General features: G+C 36.8%; 1 protein-coding gene across 1 annotated transcript; it reads right to left on the reverse strand.

Moving 5' to 3' along the window:
• Nucleotides 1-17,510: 17,510 nt before the first annotated feature.
• On the reverse strand, nucleotides 17,511-20,275 carry LOC131979273 (C-reactive protein-like). Its single transcript, XM_059343219.1, has 4 exons — nucleotides 20,221-20,275; nucleotides 19,380-19,482; nucleotides 18,337-18,634; nucleotides 17,511-17,798 (listed from the first exon to the last, which is right to left on the reverse strand). Exons 1-4 carry the CDS (start codon nucleotides 20,273-20,275, stop codon nucleotides 17,577-17,579), a joined length of 678 nt encoding a protein of 225 aa, XP_059199202.1. The 3' UTR covers nucleotides 17,511-17,576.
• Between the last annotated feature and the right edge of the window lie 412 nt (nucleotides 20,276-20,687).

The following is a 20,687-nucleotide window of genomic DNA, read 5'->3' on the forward strand; positions in this document are numbered from 1 at the left end:
CAGTCCAGTGGCATGATGCTTACTTTCTCTCAAAAATAAGATACTTGCACTCGATGATGAATCCATGTGGTGGAGGGCCTGTGAGGGCGATGGGAGAGATGAGCAATCAGGTTTGGCAATTAGACCAAGAGCCAACAGGATTCTCTTGATATTAACACAATGAGAGAACTATCATTTCACACAATTATTATGAGTGACTATGGAACAATAAAAAGTAGTGGAATGATTTCGGTTTAGAGGCTGTGGAGCAGACTGTATGAATAAAAAACACATCATTGTCTGTCATCTGTGTAGCTGATTACAACACATATTTATTCTTAGGTGGCGCCCTCTAGTGGCCACAGTAATTATAAGGGAATCGCAGGCAGAAGTGACAATACTGAGTATCGAGGACAACAAGGCCCAATGAGGGCAAGCCATGCCCCCCAGTGTTAAATTATTGTGTTATTTTTCTATCTTTTCCTAAAGCTTCATGTCTGTGTGGCGTAAATGTTGTTGTTGTTTTTTCCCTTTCAGAGGCTATTGCTGGTTCAACATATGTCAATAAAAAATGGGCTCTATGTGTACCCACAAGTCTCCTCTTTACATGCATGCCTACTATATATGATGATAACATGTAGTTTAATGCGAAACCTACACACCGACTGTATTTGAATATTTCTGCAGACTGAAGTCACTTAACAGCCTGTAAATTACATAAACCTGGTATCACTGGAAAGCTAAGACTCTTCTGGATTCAATCAAGCCAATCTTATTCAAACTTGAGTTCAGTGTATAAAATGAGCTGCTGTGACCTCTAGGATATTCACAGCTTCATGAAACTTTACAACCACAAACTAGAGACCTGGGGCATTCAGAGGATGGCTTCCCCAGGTATATTGACATTAGGTGTTAGGTTTCTGAGTAGTTTACAGAACAGTGTTTACCATTCAATTGCCGAAAATACAGAAATTTGCAAAATGTGCAAAGTATGTTCAAGCTTGGGCTACACGGTGGTGTAGTGGTTAGAGAGTCGCCGGTTTGACTCCGGCCTGAGGCTCTTCTGTGTGGAGTTTGCATGTTCTCCCCATGTCAGCGTGGGTTCTCACCTGGTTCTCTGGCTTCCACACAGTCCAAAAACATGCACTTAGGTTTAATTGGTGACTCTAAATTGCCTGTAGGAGTGAATGAGAGTGTGATTGTCTGTCTCTATGGCCTCGTTCAGACTGCCAGCCAAAATCCGATTTTTAGCCCATACAGATTGGAACTGGATGGCTCTTTTGAAGTCTGAACAGTCACAAATCACATTAAATCTGGATCGAAACCACTTTCGGGAGGTAGTTTCGAACCACTCTAAACACTCAGATCGGTTTTGACTGTCCATGACGTCACTCTACGCGTAGCGCGGGCATCGCGGAGACGAGGTGTCAACCGGCAGCCACGCCCGACTCATGCGGCCAGACGGGGGCGTCCATCCGCCCGGTTTCTCCCCTGGTGCGTCTCAGATGTTCTGCACCTCTACTGGACAGTGATAAGGCCAATATACTGAGGTGACCTGCCTCCATCATGTTTGTTGTTGTTGTTCTTGTCGCTGTCGCAATTATATGACGTCAGACGCTCTGACGCCGTTACTACAGCAACCTGTCAGATCAGTCAATAATGTGGCCCAGTCTGAACAGAGCCATATCCGATTTGGACACTTGCTAAAAACAGTGTGGACAGTCAGCCCTAAAAATCGGATTTGAGTAGGAATCTGATTTGAATCAGATTTACCTGCAGTCTGAACACGGCCTCAGTGTCAGCCCTGTGATAATCTGGAGATCTGTCCAGGGTGAACCCCGCCTCTCTCCCAATGTCAGCTGGGATCGGCTCTAGCCCCCCGCGACCAGAGTGCGGATAAGCGGTTAAGGATAATGAATGAATTAATGAATGAATGTTCAAGCTTCAAGTCTAATCATGTTGTTTTGTTTCCTAAACTTAGTTAACCACACTGCGACTGTAACATGTACGTATGAGGATGTGTCGGTGCAGGAAACACTGCTGTGGGTCCTATTAAAGAGTATAGGAACAATGACTATAGTTTGTGGTCATATGTTCTAATGAAGCCATGCATTTCAGCTTATACATTTTTGCATAGATAATGGAATACAACAACAAAAAACACAATGTACACCGCCACAAAGTATACCAAACAATATGTGTTTTTTTATTAAACATACTAGTCCAACAATAACTGCAACAACAACTATATTGCAGACAGATGGAAGTTTACTAATAAAAGACTATTGGAGAATAACTCCCATTCATTGAATTTCTATTCCTCTGTCAGCTGATAGATTGGTGTAGAAATGTTTGGGAATAATTACTGCCATAAAGACAATCATTGAGCAGCTGCACACTCTCTCTCCATGTATTAGAGACTGGAGAATAAAATCCTTAAAAAATACACAGCAGCAGAAGATGAAAGCGTAATACCTGGCGAGAGAAAACCACATACCTGTTTATTGGAGGCTTGTGATTATTTTGTTTATATTTGGTGCTAATCCTCTCAGCAATCCCGCACTGTCTGCAGCATTAGCATTAGCATAGCGTATCAGTGCAATCAACAGCTTTGACTCATACATAGCAAGGAAGCCGTGTGTGTGTTTGTGTGTGTGTCCTTCACATATCTCAAGAGCTGCTCATCCAATTTACTTCACACTTGGCAGATTTACTGCGAGGGACCAGAGGAAGTGCAGTGTCAAAGTTCTTGCAATTTTTTCACACGACACATTCAATACAATATTAACAAAACAAGTAAGCAGGACTCAGTCAAGCATGTCATGTGGTAAAATACCTCGCTGCCCTACTTTATAACCACAGTGGTCAAAGCAAGCGACTAACATGCCAATTTGGAAATGAATAGGCATTTGTTATATTTGGTGCTGTATAAGAATAAAATAGAAAATCATTCTCTAAATAAAATAAAAGGTTAAAAAAAATAAAATAATTACTCTACACTAAATATACAACAAATAAATAGAAATATGAAATATATAGAATAATTTGAAGTAATAAAGATACGTAATAATATAATAAAATAGTAATATGAAATATAGAATAGATTTGAAGAAAATAAAGGGTGACACTTTCCAATAACCAACTAAGTAATGTTTATAGATGGTTTATAGACCAATTATTAACCATTTACAAAGTGCTATACATATTTAATCTTTAAATGTTTTCAACCAATTTCTTAAAGGTATATGAATCATTTAAAAATCATAAACATACTTAATATGGTGTTAAAAATGTTATATTGAGTGCAACTAAAACTATTATAATTATAATGTAATTGTTTGTTAATGGTAAAGTAACTATAAACTTACATTCATATACCATGTATTTGTCATTTATAAAAGATGTATTTAGTTAAACATTAATAAATTATGTATTTACCATTCTAAATGGTCTATATACGGTTTATAAATGATGAGTAAACATTAATCTGTTTACCATTTATAAATGATGGTTATTGTAAAGTGTTACCAAATAAAGATATGTTATAATAGAAATGTGGTCAGTCAGTGTCTCATTGACACATTGACCACTCGTCAATGTCTCGACCAAACTTCCACAGCAAGTGGAAAAGGCCTACAGCACCACTCGCCATGTGCAAATACTAAATAATAACACTAACGTTACTGCTGGAAAAATACCTTTGCAAATAAAATCCATGCTCTACTCTATAAATGTGGTGGTGATGTCAAAGAAAGTGTCTCGTACGCCTTTTTGGACATTAATACCTCTGTAAAGTTTATTTTACTGGAGTTTCTGCAGCCTGGCTGTGTGATGCAACTCAGGCAGGTCATGGCAGTTGTTTGTTTGAGAGGAAGAGCAGCGGGGAGTGTCGAGCTGTTTGGATGAGTGGTTGTCAACTAGTTCAGAGAACTTATATTTGAGATGCTGCATGTATATAGACCTTTAATAACTTTCTATCCAGGTGGTTTTGAGATGTTGAGGTTCAAAGATTTTCATGCTCGATAGCAAAATTGCTGTGCAGTAAAGTCTGCTTTTTGAAATGGGGTTTTCTTGGACTCATATTCAGTGGCGGTTCTAGACCAATTTTACTGTGGGGGCCAAGGAGGGACCATTGTTTAATCAGAGGGGCACATTAGCACATGAAAAAATGGCAAAGATGATATTTAAGCATTCAAAATCTTTGAATGTCTTGAAAAAGACACAAAATGACCAAAAAAGACACAAAATGAGAAGACAAAATAACACAAAAAAAACCACAGAAGACATAAAAATGACAAAAAAAGACCCAAAATGACGAAAAAAAAGACCCAAAATAACTAAAACAGACACAAAAAGACACATAAATGACACCAATGACAAAAAAGACACGAAATGACAAAAAAAAAGACACAAAATAACTAAAAAAGACACAACAACAGACACAAAATTACCAAAAAATTACCAAAAAAAGACACAAAAAAGACACAAATGACAAAAAAAGACACAAAATTACTTACAAAGACACATAAAGACATGAAAGGGATTAAAAAATGGACAAAATAGCCCTATAAAACTCCATAGAGTTAAACTGTTATACAATGTTCACATTCTGGGTTCCTTTTGTGTACAATGAGCTATTGTTTGAACAAAAAGGTTAGAATTGTTCCATTGTTCATTGTTATAAATTGATCATTTTATTATTAATTTGACACAGGGGCCACAGCAGGGGCCAAAGGCAGTGGCCCCTGGAGGCCCCACTGCTCATATTGTACTTGAAATAGTACAGTAACAGATCATATTCATCACTGATAATAACAGTAAGTAAGCTGCTGTCAGAGCAGATAGCAGCAGTGCAGTTATCTATAAATAATGCATAGCCTTGGCCCAATTACAATCAGGTATTATCTACGGCCATGGTATATAATACGCTTCAATTTACATTCATCTTTGCACCCACAATCTCTGTAATATCCTCCATAGTCATGGTATTAAATTAATTACCAATATTATTTATTGTAATTATTAACATTGATCAGACATGGAAACACAGTATTTTAACCCTCCTGTTATGTTGCGGGTCAAATTGACCCATTTCAAAGTTTTTTAAAAAATCCCTAAAAACAGTTTCTAGATTTTTTTGCTGAAAAACCATGACTTCCATTGGGAAAAAAGATATATTGAAAATAGTTCAAAGTATTTTTTTTCCATCTGTTAAGTGTAAGAATGCAGATGTTATGACGTTTGTTGTTATTTGTTACTTTGTTATATAAGAAAAAATGTTAAAAAATGTTTTAAAAATCAGTCTCATGATAATCATAAGTGTCACTTTTTGATCATTAAACATTCCCCTTTTGAAATTGACCCACGGAAATGATTGGTGTTCCTGAGAAACGAACATAACGGGAGGGTTAATACATTGAAAATATATAAATTATGCAGTTTCCTAAATTTCATTTCATTTAACCTTTATTTAACCAGATAAAAAACCCATTGAGATCGAGACCTCTTTTACAAGGGTGACCTGGCCAAGAAGGCAGCAGCACACGTCAAAAGTTACAAGACAGACGAACAATAACAATAAACAGGCAGCGAAAAGTCCAACATATTAAAAGTACTAAAGTGCAAGTGAATAGGCGGTATAAATAGGTAGCATAAATAAGCAGTATAAAGTGCAGCAGTGATAAATACAGTAGCAAATTAGGAACATGAGCACTGTGCAAAAGATTTACATTGACGTTTTTTGAGAGTTGTGCGAAATGCTCCCAAAGGAATCAGTTCTGATAGTTTCAGCTCAGATTGAAGGGTATTCCAAGCAGAGGGGGCAGAGAAACTGAATGCTTTTTTACCTTTTTCGGTCCGGACACGAGGGACAGAAAGGTGCACAATATCATTGGATCTGAGGTCATAACGGCTACCAGATCTCTTAAGGAAAGTGCATAGGTAAATGGGAAGCAGGCCAAGAAGAGCCTTATAGATCATGGTCATCCAGTGCGTATGACGTCTTACAGTAAGGGATGGCATGCCAGCTTTAGCGTAGAGTTCACAATGGTGGGTGAGGCGGCTACAGCCAGTGATGAATCTCAGGGCACAGTGGTACACAGGAGTTAGAGATTGTAGGCAGGTGGCTGAAGCTGACATGTATACAACATCGCCATAGTCAAGTAAAGACAAGAAGGTGGCTGAGACCAGACCAAATAATAAATTAATTGTTTAATTCATGTACGTCTTCAGCTATTGTGTTTTGGATAAAAAATATGTTTTCATTTGTTTGTAAAATGTGCAAAGATGTAACAATATAAATAGAGCCTGACCGTGTAAGTAAAATGACTTCACATCTGTAGTTTAATAAAGCAAAGTCCTTGTGAAGTGTTAAAAACAGAAGTCAGTAAGCCTAGGATCACTTTATATGCACTCGGGTGCATTTAGTTTATTTTTTTTTTCTCTGAGAGCAGTCAGATTGGGCTAATCTTTATGAGCTCAATGAAAGGTATTTAATTATTCAGCGCCTTTGATCAAATGTCTGACGTCTCTAAGGGTGGCAGAAATTAAGCTTTAAAGGGGTACCTCATCAAAAATGCATCGTCTTTTCTGAAGTGTTTTGGTGATTTCCTCATCGAGAATATCTTTAATCTTTCACAGAGAATTTATCGGACCGTGTAAGAAGTAAGTGGTCATTGAAAAAGAAAAAAGAAAAGACATGAAAGGTATAATGTATTCCACTTCGCAGGTTCTGGTCCAATTAGGTGGGTGAATGAGAGATCTCTGCATTCTTCCAGTCAGAGCTGCTCAATGAGAGCTGAGCGTTGCCGGTGGTAGCTGTGGGATTTGGTCATGTATGCTGCAGTCATGGCCATGAATATCAGTGACTCCAGAAAGAATTGCTTTAGCTCAGAGTTTAGTAAATGTTAAGAATTTATCCAGTTATTCCTGGTCTTCACATTTTCTCTTTTTCACTTGGAGCAGTTAATGAATCTTCAGTGGGATAGGTCGATACTGAAAGGTTGAGTAGTTTCAAATAGTTATCTCAAATCTAACAATGAAAGAAGCTATTCAGAAAGGAGCAGATGTTATTCTCACACAGATGTTTGTGATTTTTAGGGGGGGGGAATGGATGCTTCGTTTAAAGAAATAGATTGTTTTATGTCAGTAGTGTTCTCTCTGCAGATGGTATCAGACGGCCCTTTTGTTCCTAAAGATAAGTGATGAGCTGGGGAGCTACACAATGTACTACCAACACCGTTAAATAAACCAAGCCTTTGCATTCAATAACAGTAATAATGCATTTATTGTTTTTTTCCTTATTTGGACTCTAGGGCTGCACGATATTGGATATACAGAATGAAATAATGTGAATTTACACCAGATGACTTGTAGGGTAGTGCACCTGCATAGAAAACAATTATGAAGCTGAAAAATTACTTCAGAGTTGTTTTTTTGAATGAGAACCATTTTAAATTTAAAGCTGTACATTTAGTTTCAACCAACCAATCACAAAAACAGGTGGGCTGTGACTGAGGCAAATCAGGTAGTTTAATAAACTGGTTGACTCACATGACACCATTATATTCATATTATCCTCTAAAGTCAATAATCTAACATGTCATCATATGAATAATTCATGTTGCTTAAATAAGGGGGTTCTTTATGCTGCTCCCCTGCTGTTCCTCACTCATTTTCAGGTGGTGGGCAAACACTAGTAAAGCCTCTTTTGGTTGATTAATACATTTATCAGGAATAATTGTGATTGGATTACTGTGCATGCAGAGCCAGCAACAAACTGTGTGTCCAAGAACCCTTCAAATCAGAGAAAATTATGTTATATCGGGCCACGTTTTCAGCTTCATGGCTCCCAACGCTGAGTTGGAAGACGTTGGGAGACAATGGGAGACAATGGAAGACGTTGGGAGCCATGAAGACGTTGGGAGACAATGGAAGACATTGGGAGACAATGGAAGACATTGGGAGACAATGGAAGACGTTGGGAGCCATGAAGACATTGGGAGCCATGAAGACATTAGGAGCCATGAAGACATTGGGAGCCAATGGAAGACGTTGGGAGACAATGGAAGACGTTTGGATACGTTGGGAGCCACAAAGATGTTGGGAGCCACGAAGATATTGGGAGTTGTGGGAGATAATGGAAGACGTTGGGAGCCATGAAGACATTGGGAGACAATGGAAGACGTTGGGAGCCATGAAGACTTTTAAACAATGTTTTAAAGTAAGTTTTAATCCAAAAGAAGAGGAATTTCTCAGAGGCAGAAAGTGAAACGCTGACGTCCAACAGCTGCAACACAACAAACTGGTTTTGTTTGGCAGCATAAAAAGCGAAAAGGAAGGAAATCAGTGGTGCTGTCAGCAGAGTAGCAGTGGAGCATTAAACTCCCGGCGAGGTTTGAGTAATTCATTTATACATTATGATATATAAAGCCCAATAATCTATAAAATATCCAAGTATTGTCATTATTATGATGGAGATATATTATTCACCACTTTACATTTACTAAGAATGATGTCCTAGTCAGAGCAGCGTGTGGCAGCACTGATTGGAAATGTTTCTATTCGGGCAGCACCGCTGGTGAAGGAGATGGTAGTAATACCATAATATGATAGTAAATAGCAGAACACAAAAACATTTAATATCCTCGGCTAGTATTCTGTTTAACGAATTTCACAGTCGCAGGGTGTATTTATTTTTAATCATGTTTTAATGATAAATGATGTAGTCTAAACATGTTTTGCTTTGTCACCATTAAAAATCAAAACACCACAGAGTTTTATCAGCTCCAGGCATCGATACAATAGTCTAAGATCAATTCTCAGACTCAGACGTGTCGACTTCACGCTGACTCAGATTTGCGTACACGAGCTGAGAGCAGACTGAGATCTGATCGTACCCTCCGCTCACGTCTAAATTGATAAATGCCGAGCCTTGCGTAAAAATGATCGTACGCCCAATGTATTTAACATTTAAACAGTAGATTTAACAGTGGATCTCTGGGTCCCTCAAGGTCCTTAGTGGTAGTCCAGGTGAGAAAAGGGGTCCTGCTGTCCTTAATCTTTTAGCTCTCCACACACACACACACACACACACACACACTGAGCTCTGCAACAGTATATACACACATGCTCCAAAGCAATCAGTCAAGTGTTTTCAAGTGTGGTGATTACCACACTTTTCAGAGTGCCTTCAAATGCACTGCAAATGTAGGAAAACACATTACTTAGCTCGAGTCACACAAAAAGCTCCATTTTGCTCTGACAGCATTATATACATGTCCTGCACACAACACACTGCAACATAAATCAATAAAACAATAATCATTTGAACAATATTGATTTCTTATTTAAATGCCTGCTGTTGCTGCACTAAAGGCAAGTTTAAAGCATTTCCCTTTCACCATTTTTTGGCAATACAAGTAACAAAAAAAAGTCGCCTAATAAGTGCATTATCCTGCAGCTCACACAGCTCTGTGTTTAATTTTTGCAGTAACAAATGGTTATGTGCTGCACACACACATCTCAGGGCACTGAAGTGTTTATTTCTTCAGGGATTCCTTCCGAGCCACATCTAATCTATGTTAGACGATGGATTAGGTTATAGATTATTAATCTAAAGACGGATGGGTTCGATGAGCTGGTCGAGCCTCTGGGTTTTGGCTATGCCACTATGAATGCTGGGAAATTGATTTGTGGGTCACTGCTTGGATCACCCTGGTCTATCATGGAAGGAACGTCCCGCTGAGCCTCTGGGGAGAGTTTATTCACGTCCTGAGACGACAGAACAGCAACTATGTAACATCTCTGCTTGCATAAAGGGAGTTACAGCCTGAAGAGGGTTAAACACCAACTTCAAATTGCCACAAAATGAAAGATGAGGCATCACAAACTGATGGGTTTTTTTCCCATCTTGTTAGTCAGTTTTATTCCCTCTTCACCTTGCTTTGTCTTCTAAAGGAACCACTTGAAATGTGTTTTTCACAAGAAACCCTCGTCTTTATTCTCAGCACTTTTCTCATTGTGGCAGCTTTATTGTTTGTAATAAGGGAAGCAAGAGAAGAGCCTCATTTACAAACAACCCCAGGTTGTTTGAAGGAAGAGGACCACAATGAGTCGGGACCTTGTATGTGGGAGGATGCATATGTTTGTTTGTTTGTTTGTTTGTTTCTTTGAGGCAAGGTTGTTATTTTCAATTGGAAAAAATGTTATTTGTTGCAGGTTGAAGAACATCTTCACCTCAACAAGACTGTGTGCATAGATTGAATAGTATCATTCAATTTCTACGGTTCTATCTGACTAATTTACATAACATTATGCTTTGACAAATTTATTGACATTTTGTGTCGGTTTATTTTCAGATCACTAAAGAAGGGTGATATCTACACAGCCTTCAAGATCTAGCTCAGAGCCCTGTGCTCATAATGCAGCTGCTCGATGAAGGTTAAAAGCTCAATTATTGTTCTTTAACCCTTTGATGCACAACATGGGTCTAAAGCAGGGGCCTCAAACTCGCGGCCCGCGGGGCAATTGCGGCCCTCGTGACGATATTTTGTGGCCCTCACCTTGATATGAAAGTTTAATGTGAGTTTTAAATGAATGGCCCTTTACCGTGTTGTGTGTGGAAGGTCCCTTTGGTTACGTTTTTTAGGTAATTTTGTGTCTTTTTTTAATAATTGTGTGTCTTTTGGTCATTTTGTGTCTTTTTTTGTCTCATTTTGTGTCATTTTAAAATAATTTTGTGTCCTGTTTGTTTCTTTTTTAAGTAATTTAGTTATTTTTCTGTCATTTTGTGTCTCTTTTGGTCATTTTGTGTCTTTTTTAAAAATAATTGTGTGTCTTTTTTGCTAATTATGTGTATTTTTTTTCATTTTGTGTCTTTTGTAAGTAATTTTGTGTCATTTTCAGTCATTTTGTGTCTTTTTTGTCATTTTGTGGGCTTTTTTGGTAATTTTGTGTCTTTTTAAAAAAAATTTTTTTTAGTAATTTTGTGTCTTTTTTTTGGTCATTTTGATTCTGCCTCCAGCGGCCCCCAGGTAATTTGACTTTGAGACCCCTGGTCTAAAGTGACCCGACAGAGTTTTTATGTTCTATATCTTTGCAATAAATTATTTTCATCATTCAGTATTCCAGGTTTTCCTCAATTTGTTTGTTTTGATCATCATACATCCTAATTTTATGTTTTCCTTTATTCATTTTTGAATAAAATCCCTTTTTGTGTCACTAGGCTACCCTTCTAATGCACAACATGGGTCAAAAGTGACCCATATCCATTTTTTAGCAAAGTAGCTAATTTCTTGGCTAAGTAGTTAGCTAAGTAGCTTGATAAGCTAACTACTGAGCTAACTTCTTGGCTAAGTAGTTAGCTAAGTAGCTTGCTGAGCTAACTACTTATCTAATTTCTTGGCTAAGTATTTAGCTAAGTAGCTTGCTAAGCTAAATACTTAGCTAACTTCTTCACTAAGTAGTTAGCTTAGCAAGCTACTTAGCCAAGTTGTTAGCTATGTGATAATACAAAAACTTTTTTCTTCATAAAGTATGAGAAGCAAAATGTAAATAATGATCTGTTGTTATCAAAAACAAGATATTTAAAGAATACTTGGAATATTCAATCATAAAATAAGTTGATATCAAAAGAGAGCACAGAAACACACAGCAAGCATTAAATATTAATTAAATATCATGGGGAATGAATGTGGGTCATTTTTGACCCATGTTGTGGGTGAGAAGGGGTGTCAATATGTTGTGCATCAAAGGGTTAATAGAGAAATTGTCTTCGTAAATATGCCAATTAGAACATGTATCATGTTAGAAAAGCCATCCATCTCTGGAGAAGTTGGGTTGGTGTTTTTCCTTACTTTTGAGCTCTGTTGAGACGGCTACATTGATAATCAAGGTGCAGTCCAAACTGAACCACAGAGGAAAGCTCAAACAGGGATTAAAAAGCAGCAGCACGCCGAGAATTCAGAAGGGGGCTGTTCAAAGGGTGGCTACATTTTTATCCTTGATTGATTTGGTTCGTCCCAGTCACATAGACTCATTTGTTTGTTCTTTCAGAGAGAATAAGGCTCTCATTTTGGGGATTTTTCTTTTTTATTTGAAATGGAGATCAGACAAAATTCCCTAAAACCCTGGTCTCATAAAATATTGTACAGAAGAACAGAAACCGAGACAGCAGCACTCCTCCCGACTGTTTAATAATACTAATGATTCTGCTGATAACCTTTAAAGTAAGAGGAGGTTATGAATATGTGACACCATAGTGATGTTTCCAACCGTTTTGGAAGGCACAGAAAACTTTTGTCGTCTTTGTTATGAACTACATGAGGTCTGGACCCAAATGCATGACTCAGAAGGCAGGTTACAGTGCAGCCACAGTCTTTTATTGATATATTAGAGGTAATGTGTAGGGGGGGGGGGTGGAGTGTCTTCCCAGGATCCAACGGTGGCACGTGTGCTGCTTCAGCAGGTTGAGACAACAGATCTTGTAATTTATCTGAGGAGAACATGGTGGCAAGCAACAGTCAGGCAGGCAATGGAGCATGAGACACAATGATCTTAAGCTATGCAGAAAAAACAAGAAATAACTAGGACTGCAAGCAGTACTGAACGGGCCCTCGCAGTACACGCGTGTCGGGGCATGCTGCCGTCAGGATGTGTGCGTTTCAGGGAACAGTCTATACCACCCCTATTAATTATATTGCCTTAAGTGTTATAGTGTGGCCACGGTGCCAAATATGAAATTAGACTGCCACCAGAGCACCACCTAGGGGCCGATCAATAAAACCTTCGAGGGTTATCCTCAGGAGGGCATTGACAATAAATATACCAAGTTTGGTGTTAATCCGACCAACCGATTTGGAGATATAAAATACTTCAATTTAAAGAGCGCCACCTAGTGGTCATCGCCCAATATTTTGCAGAGAGCCTCAGGGGCTCATGGGGAAGTAGTAACCTGAGTTTCATGTCTCAAGTTTGAGGGTGGTGCAAATCAAGGTGGATTCCCAGGAGAAACAACAAAACAGGAAGGTGGAGATGACCTTTCAATTCTGGAGAAACAGGAAAAATACAGGTTTTGGCAGGCATGGTTGCAGCAGGTGATGATCTTTTTCTAGCCCTATCCAAGTGGTTAGTCCAGTGTGTATTTACAGACTACTGAGCTGTCAGACCCATATATATATATATATATATATATATACACACACACACAGTCATGGAAAAAATGATTAGACCCTTGTTGTCTTCAGTTTCTTGTTCATTTTAATGCCTGATAAAGATAAACAATAGCTACTCAATAAAATTGAGGCAACAAATTGCATGCAATATTATTAATAAAATCTAACTACGTTAGTTGAGTTAATAACAACTTAACAGGAAGTGCCTGTCAATTAAAAACAGACTAATTCTATTGTGTTGGATTCATTCAAAATTCTCTTGATTTAGAATTACATACACATAAAGATTATATTTAATGTGATCAAAATAAGTCGATTCTGTCTCAAACATTTTTATATTAAAGTTACTTAAACAACTGCCTCAAAATCAAGGACGCATTTATATTTAATACATTTTATCAAATATATTAAGTAAAATGAAATCACTACAGAATAATTTATTACAGTGTGTGCAACTAAAGGTACATTTATATTTGTTACATTCAGAGCTGATATCTAGCCATTTACCATGGTTTTCCTGATAAGAATTTTGGTTATTATCAAGAAATATGTTTGTTTGTGTGTGTGTGTGTGTGTGTGTGTGTGTGTGTGTGTGTGTGTGTGTGTGTGTGTGTGTGTGTGTGTGTGTGTCAGACCAATGAGTGTTTGTACAATAATTGTGTTTTCACCACGGTCTACCACTAACACTTTTTTGGTTGTTGTTCTTCTTCCGTCAATACTTTTCTTTTCAAACTGGCCCTTGTTTTGCAGGAACAGATTGTTTACTTTGCAGATTTTGTCCTTAGATGTTTAATTCAGCTGTTGGTAGCAGTTTTCCAGATGTGTCGTACACACTGCTGCCAGAGGGAAGCAAAAGAACCATGCTCATACTGTAAAAGCATGTGGACCTCTTTTTTTATTTTCTTATTTATTTTATTTTATGTCATGAACATCTGCTATGAAGAGTAGTTGGACATTAGTCCAGAGCTATGAAATGTTGAATCTGACATCAGTCGATATGTTTTTTTTAAAAGGAAGAGAGCTCTAACACATTTTTCTAAAGCTTTATATCCGATACTGTGTCCTCTGGGATAATACTCGTCTTGTTTTGGACATTTTGTTTCAGCGTTTGAGCCAGTGGTCTCCTAAACTTTGATGTGTTATTCCCATTGAACTTCAATATGGACTGTGGAAACTTTCACAGGTGTCTTTCCATCTGTTGCTTTTTTTCTGACAGCTCCAAATCCCTGGAAACACCTGAGAGTGAAAGAGCTGAGACCGGCTTTTTAAAAATTATTCCTGAAATTTCGGGTCATGTAAACTCTCGGAGCAACTGGAAGTAACTGGAAGTAACTAAGTAACTAACCCTAACACCCCAATTTTTCCATTTTTTTATTGAAATTCAAGCAGTTCAAGTCAAATGAACAGCTTGAAAGGGTACAAAGGTAAGTGGTGAACTGCCAGAGGTAAATAAAAAAAAGGTAAGCTTAACCAAAACTGGAAAATAATGTACATTTCAGAATTATGCAAGTAGGCCTTTTTACAGGGAACAAGAAATGGGTTAACAACTTAACTCTATGGAGTCTTGGGCTATTTTGTCCATTTTTGAATTCTTTTCATGTCTTTGTAAGTCATTTTGTGTCTTTTGGTGTCTTTTTTTGTCATTTTGTGTCTTTTTTTTGGTCATTTTGTGTCTTCTTTTAGTCCTTTAGTCCAACATAAAATGTGATTTTGAATCTTTTTTTTTGTTTCAAAACACTATCATGCTCAATAAAGAATTTCAAATGTGGCAAATGTGCATTAATTTCAGAGTACACTGAGACATTAAACTGCATAATTTTCAATTAAATTCTGGAAAAGTTGGTGTGTTCTAAAACTTTTGACCAGTAGTGTATGTTAGGGGTATATTTGTAATTTACTCAGTTCACTTGGAAACATGGAAGAAAAACTGAAAGCTACACATGAAATACTCGTCCCTCTTGTATCAACACTGTGGACATGCTGTGGCTGTCGTTTACAGAGAAAAAAAGCCTCATCAGCCCAATAAAAACTATTCATCATTCAGCTGACACTTCCATGCAGTCCGGTGACAAAGATCCTATTTCAGCTGTGGTCAACGGCCAGGCGCCCCCTCGCTCCCACAGATCTTCCATTATTTATTCAAGGTAGCCCGTTGTGAGCCATGGATGTGCTGGCAGGGCTATCTCTCACTGAGGCAGGCTGATGAATAGACCTGATCCAGGGCTCCATCAGACACCAGGTGAGCTCCCAGCCTCGCCCATCCCTCTGCACTCTTCTATGGGAGACCCCTCACCGTGCACCATTTATCATCGCTGTCTCTGCATAAGGATCTGACTGTAACTCATATGAATTGCCCAGTTTACAACTTATTTATATTTCTGACTGCCCCCTTTTAATGATGCCATTATCACCTGGAGATACAATACCGGTCAAAAGTTTTAGAACACCCCAATTTTTCCATTTTTTATTGAAATTCAAGCAGTTCAAGTCAAATGAACAGCTTGAAAGGGTACAAAGGTAAGTGGTGAACTGCCAGAGGTAAATAAAAAAAGGTAAGCTTAACCAAAACTGAAAGATAATGTACATTTCAGAATTATGCAAGTAGGCCTTTTTTCAGGGAACAAGAAATGGGTTAACAACTGAACTCTATGGAGTCTTGGGCTATTTTGTCCATTTTTGAATTCTTTTCATGTCTTTGTAAGTCATTTTGTGTCTTTTTTTAGTCATTTTGTGTCTTTTTTTAGTACTTTAGTTCAACATAAAATGTGATTTTGAATCTTTTTTTATTTTCAAAATACTATCATGCTCAATAAAGAATTTTAAATGTTGCAAATGTGCATTAATTTCAGAGTAGACTGAGACATTAAACTGCATCATTTTCAATTAAATTCTAGAAAAGTTGGTGTGTTCTAAAACTTTTGACCAGTAGTGTATGTTCATGAAACAGCTTGCAAATCTATGCAATTCCTGCATTGTCTGACACGTTTAACCCTTGAGTTGTCTTAACTTTTGTGTATTCACCACTTGTCCTAAGGGTCAAAAATGACCAACCTTCACTAAACCTCTTTAATTATGCAGCTTGATTGAATTTTAAAAGCCAAATCTATCTTGAAGAAACAACCTGTCATTCAGAATTATATACAAGAAAACCTTGATATATATATCGTTAGCCTCATAGCATATTTGCCTAAGTCATATTTGAGCATTTCAGAAAACAAGAAAAAAACGATAAATACATCACACTGGTCTTTTTTTGGAACGAACACAGAGTACTTCTGCTCACTGAACACTATTCCGAAAATATGAACAGGTTCACTGCAAAAACTCTAAATCTAACCAAGAATACTTATCTTATATCTTGTCAAAATGTCTTATTTCTAGTCAAAACAAATCTCTTTACAAGTCTCTCTTTAAAAGTATTTTGCTAGCGTTTACATCACTTCATCATACCTTGTTGCAGAAATGTGATTAAAAGTAAAAACACACTTCTCCTAATCCCTTTGACTGACTGAAAGTACATTTATTGTCTAGAAAGTTGAAGAAACATGAACTACCTTAGGCAGATATCACAATTTGGCCAAAAAATGACTTAGGCAATTATGCTATGAGGCTAAGGATATATATATATATATAGTATATATATAGCAGCATATGAGCAGGGATGGGCAACTGGAGGCCCGGGGGCCGCATACGGCCCGCACCCTCACTTAAAGTGGCCCTCAGTACAACTACATGCATTTGAGCATGAAATCTTGTGTAAAAATGCACAAAATTACTTCTTGCATTAATGTTGGTCTGCTGTTCTTGCACTAAAAAAAAGAAATCACAGTAAGTGGTTATTTTTTATTTGCTTCAAACCTTTTGTATTCCTATTTATACTGTTAAACATTCATTTGAGCATGAAATATGGGTAACACATCATTTATAGATGGTAAATACATCATTTATAAATGGTAAACAGATAGTTTATTAATGTTTAATCATCATTTATAAACCACATATAGGCCTTTAGAATGGTAAATAGAAAATGTATTAATGTTGAACTATAATTTATAAATGCCAAAGAAGGTATATTAATTTTAAGTTGATAGTTACTTTACCATACACAAACAATTACATTATGATTATTAGTTTATTCATAGTTTTGCACTCATTATAACATTTTTAACACCATATTAAGTATGTAAATTACTTCAAAATGATTCTTATACCTTTAAGAAATTGTTTGAAAACATTTAAAGATTAAATATGTATAGAACTTTGTAAATGATTAATAATTGGTTTATAAACCATCTATAAACATCACTTAGATGGTTATTGTAAACTATCTTTAAAAATTTAAGTAAATTATAGTTGTTCTTTTTGAATTATTATTATTCTTCCATTAATGATTTTTTTTTAAATCCAATTTTTTTTCAACTTTTTTTAAAAACAGTTTGTCCAGTGTCCATCTTCTACCAGCACTCTTCCTACAGTCTGGAACTCCAGCGCTCTCCAGTTGAGCACGTTTCCTGGAGGGAAGTTCAGATAAGACGCATAGTCCTGGATCTGACAGGGGGCGAGGACGTGGTCCCACATGTGGACATCAGACAGCATGCCAACGAAAGACTGATTAATCTCAAAGGCTCCACCATAGGAATCCTGGTCCTGTGACATTTGACATAAGAGATAACATCTGTATTATATGATGCATTCATAATACTACATTTTTTCTCATGTATTGTTTGAACACATACAATAAATTACAAAATAGTGAAAAACCAAACATATTCGCTGCTGAGAATTAGATGTGAAGATTTTTTACCAATCAGGCTGGTATTTACGTACGGAAGCCCTCATTATTATTTCGATAATCGTAATTATCTCGTAATTACGAGATATTATCTCGAAATAATGAGATAATATCTGAAGAAAAAAAAATTTTGGAAGATTTTTTTTTTTTTAATTCTTTTTTTTTTTTTTACATATGTTTATTATCTCGAAATAATGAGATATTATCTTGAAATAACGAGATATGATCTCGAAATAACAAGATAACATCTCAAAAAAAAATTTCTTCACTTCCGGTTCAGGGCTTCCGTAGGTATTGATCTTCTTATCTACTAAATATAATAATAATCATCATCATATTACCAACAGTGTTGAACTATTCCAATAAATTAAATATAGTGCTTAAAACCCGTACCTGTCCTAAAACAATTTTAATAGGGCCGCTGATGTGGGATCCAGTGCTGAGGGATTTTGTGCTTGAGGGCTTTCCGTCTAACCAGAGCTGTGCTAGTCCAGTCGCTGAATCCCACGTGGTACAAATTGAGTGCCACGTGTTCACTTTGTAGTCCTGCCCTCCAAATACTACATAGTTACTCCTGATCCAAAAGTAAATGTCATTGGTAGCAACAGGCTTGAAAATCAAAACGTCATTGTATTTAGAAGGTGTGGCCAAAGAGAAAAGGCTGTGAGCTCTGCGGAGGTCTGTGAAGGACCTGTAGGGATGACAAAGACAGAATTATACATGATTATTTCTACTGTTAAAGGAGCAGTTGTTTGGGATGAATTCATGTATTATTTCATCACCTTTTTGTGATGTATTTCTTTTTTTTATCCTAGTATCATATGTTACAAGAACATGGTCCGTGAAATAGCCACGGATTCGCTTAAGTCAAAATCCGTGGAATAGCCACAGAATAATTCAAATTTCCGTGAAACTGGCACGGATTTTGCTACAATGCAGGTTAATGACAGTCATATCCCGTGGCTATTCCATGGATAGTTTGTTCCTATTGGTTTGTTCCAAGTCACGTGACTTTCAAGGTCCCGGCGGTCAGAACAAAAAACATTTTCGGACATTTTCTCATTTTTAGTGAAAAAATCAATATTTTGACTTAGTTTCTGCATAAAAATGGATTTTGATCACATTTCTAGCGAGAAATATATGTTTTATTTTCTAAATATTCACTCAGTGAATGTACATAATCACTTTGTATGTTGGAATAGCCACGGGATATGACTGTCATTAACTTGCATCGTAGCGAAATCCGTGTCAGTTTCACAGAAATTTGAGTGATTCCGTGTCTATTCCAACTTGGATTTTGAGTTAAGCAAATCCGTGGCTATTTCACGGATTCCTGTGAGACCATGTTGGTTACAATGTTGAAGTGAGATCCACTAAAAGCAAAGACCTATGTTAGAGGAGCAGTTGTTTCATTCATTTTGCATATTCAACACTACCTGAGACAGACGGTAACAGCCTTCAGACCCTGTCTTGATGTCGCCAGCCTCACGTGAGCTGAGTCAGTTTGTTGCGGGAAGGTGAACATTTTACCTGACAGATCTTTAAAAAGAGGGAAAGTCAAAATCTGAATTGAACAGTGTATTGTATGATTAAAACAAATCGATTGCACAAATGAAAAACAACATTGTTATTGCTATTTATATAAGCCTCATTTTAATTTTAGAAGAAACACGACTGAGCTTAAAGGTACACTGTAAAACTTTTTACTGTAAAATTACAGTAAATTACTGGCAGCAGTTTCGCCAGTAAGTAACTGTAAAATTCACAGTACCTCTACTGTATTATAGAAATACAGGTCTGTTTACTGACAAACTGTCTTGTAACGAAGAAAAAAAATAGCGTGACGTTTAAATGTTTAACTCAAAATTATGTTACAACTAATCCATGAAAACTCTATATTAGTATTACTGGAAAAACAACACATTGTGATTATTTCAGCCCAGACAAAAATGAAATAAAATAAAACTTTTCTTCTTTTAGAAAATAACGGCTTTATTTTCCCGACATGCTCAGCTGAAAACCGTAAATTCCTGTAAAAATATCATTTTGACCGTTGGAATGCCTGAGCAATCATGATAACTCCCACAATGCATTGTTTTCACAGCAATATACTGTATAATCATAATACAGGAAGTTACTGTTAGAATTTGACTGTAAATTTACAGCAAAGTCTTACAGTGAAAAGTCCAAAGAAAAAAAAGTGCTGTAACACAGATACACTTGCATGTTTTAATTCTTGTGATGTTTATTTTTTGTTTTCTTCTTGATATTTTTTACCTTGAGGAACGGCAGCACATGCTGTCAGCATCAGCAGTAGGAGATACAAGGCCATCTAATATAGAGACAAATACACACACAATACTGAGAGTTGATAATAATATCAATAATAATTATACATAATGATAATGTAAATAATTATAATCATTGTTATACTTATATACTAGCTGACTACAACCAACAATACAGATAGAAAAAGGTTCAACTGTCTGTATATAATGCAGTCAGGTTACATTTCTTTCATTTGCATGTATATGTGATGCCTTGATCTTACCTTGAATCGTGAGTCAGAGTTGTCTGCAGCAGTGAATGGAGTTGTGACTTTTATACTGTGGTTGCTTCCTCATTATGGCTTTAACACCTGTCTTATAGGGGAAATTACTTAAAAACAAGATAAGACTTAATTTTACTTATAAGACAGATGTTAACTGTCTTGTCTTGTTTGTTTTTAAGTGTACTTTTGCAAA

Source organism: Centropristis striata, chromosome 10 (genome assembly GCF_030273125.1).
Source record: "Centropristis striata isolate RG_2023a ecotype Rhode Island chromosome 10, C.striata_1.0, whole genome shotgun sequence".
Taxonomy (NCBI): domain Eukaryota; kingdom Metazoa; phylum Chordata; class Actinopteri; order Perciformes; family Serranidae; genus Centropristis; species Centropristis striata.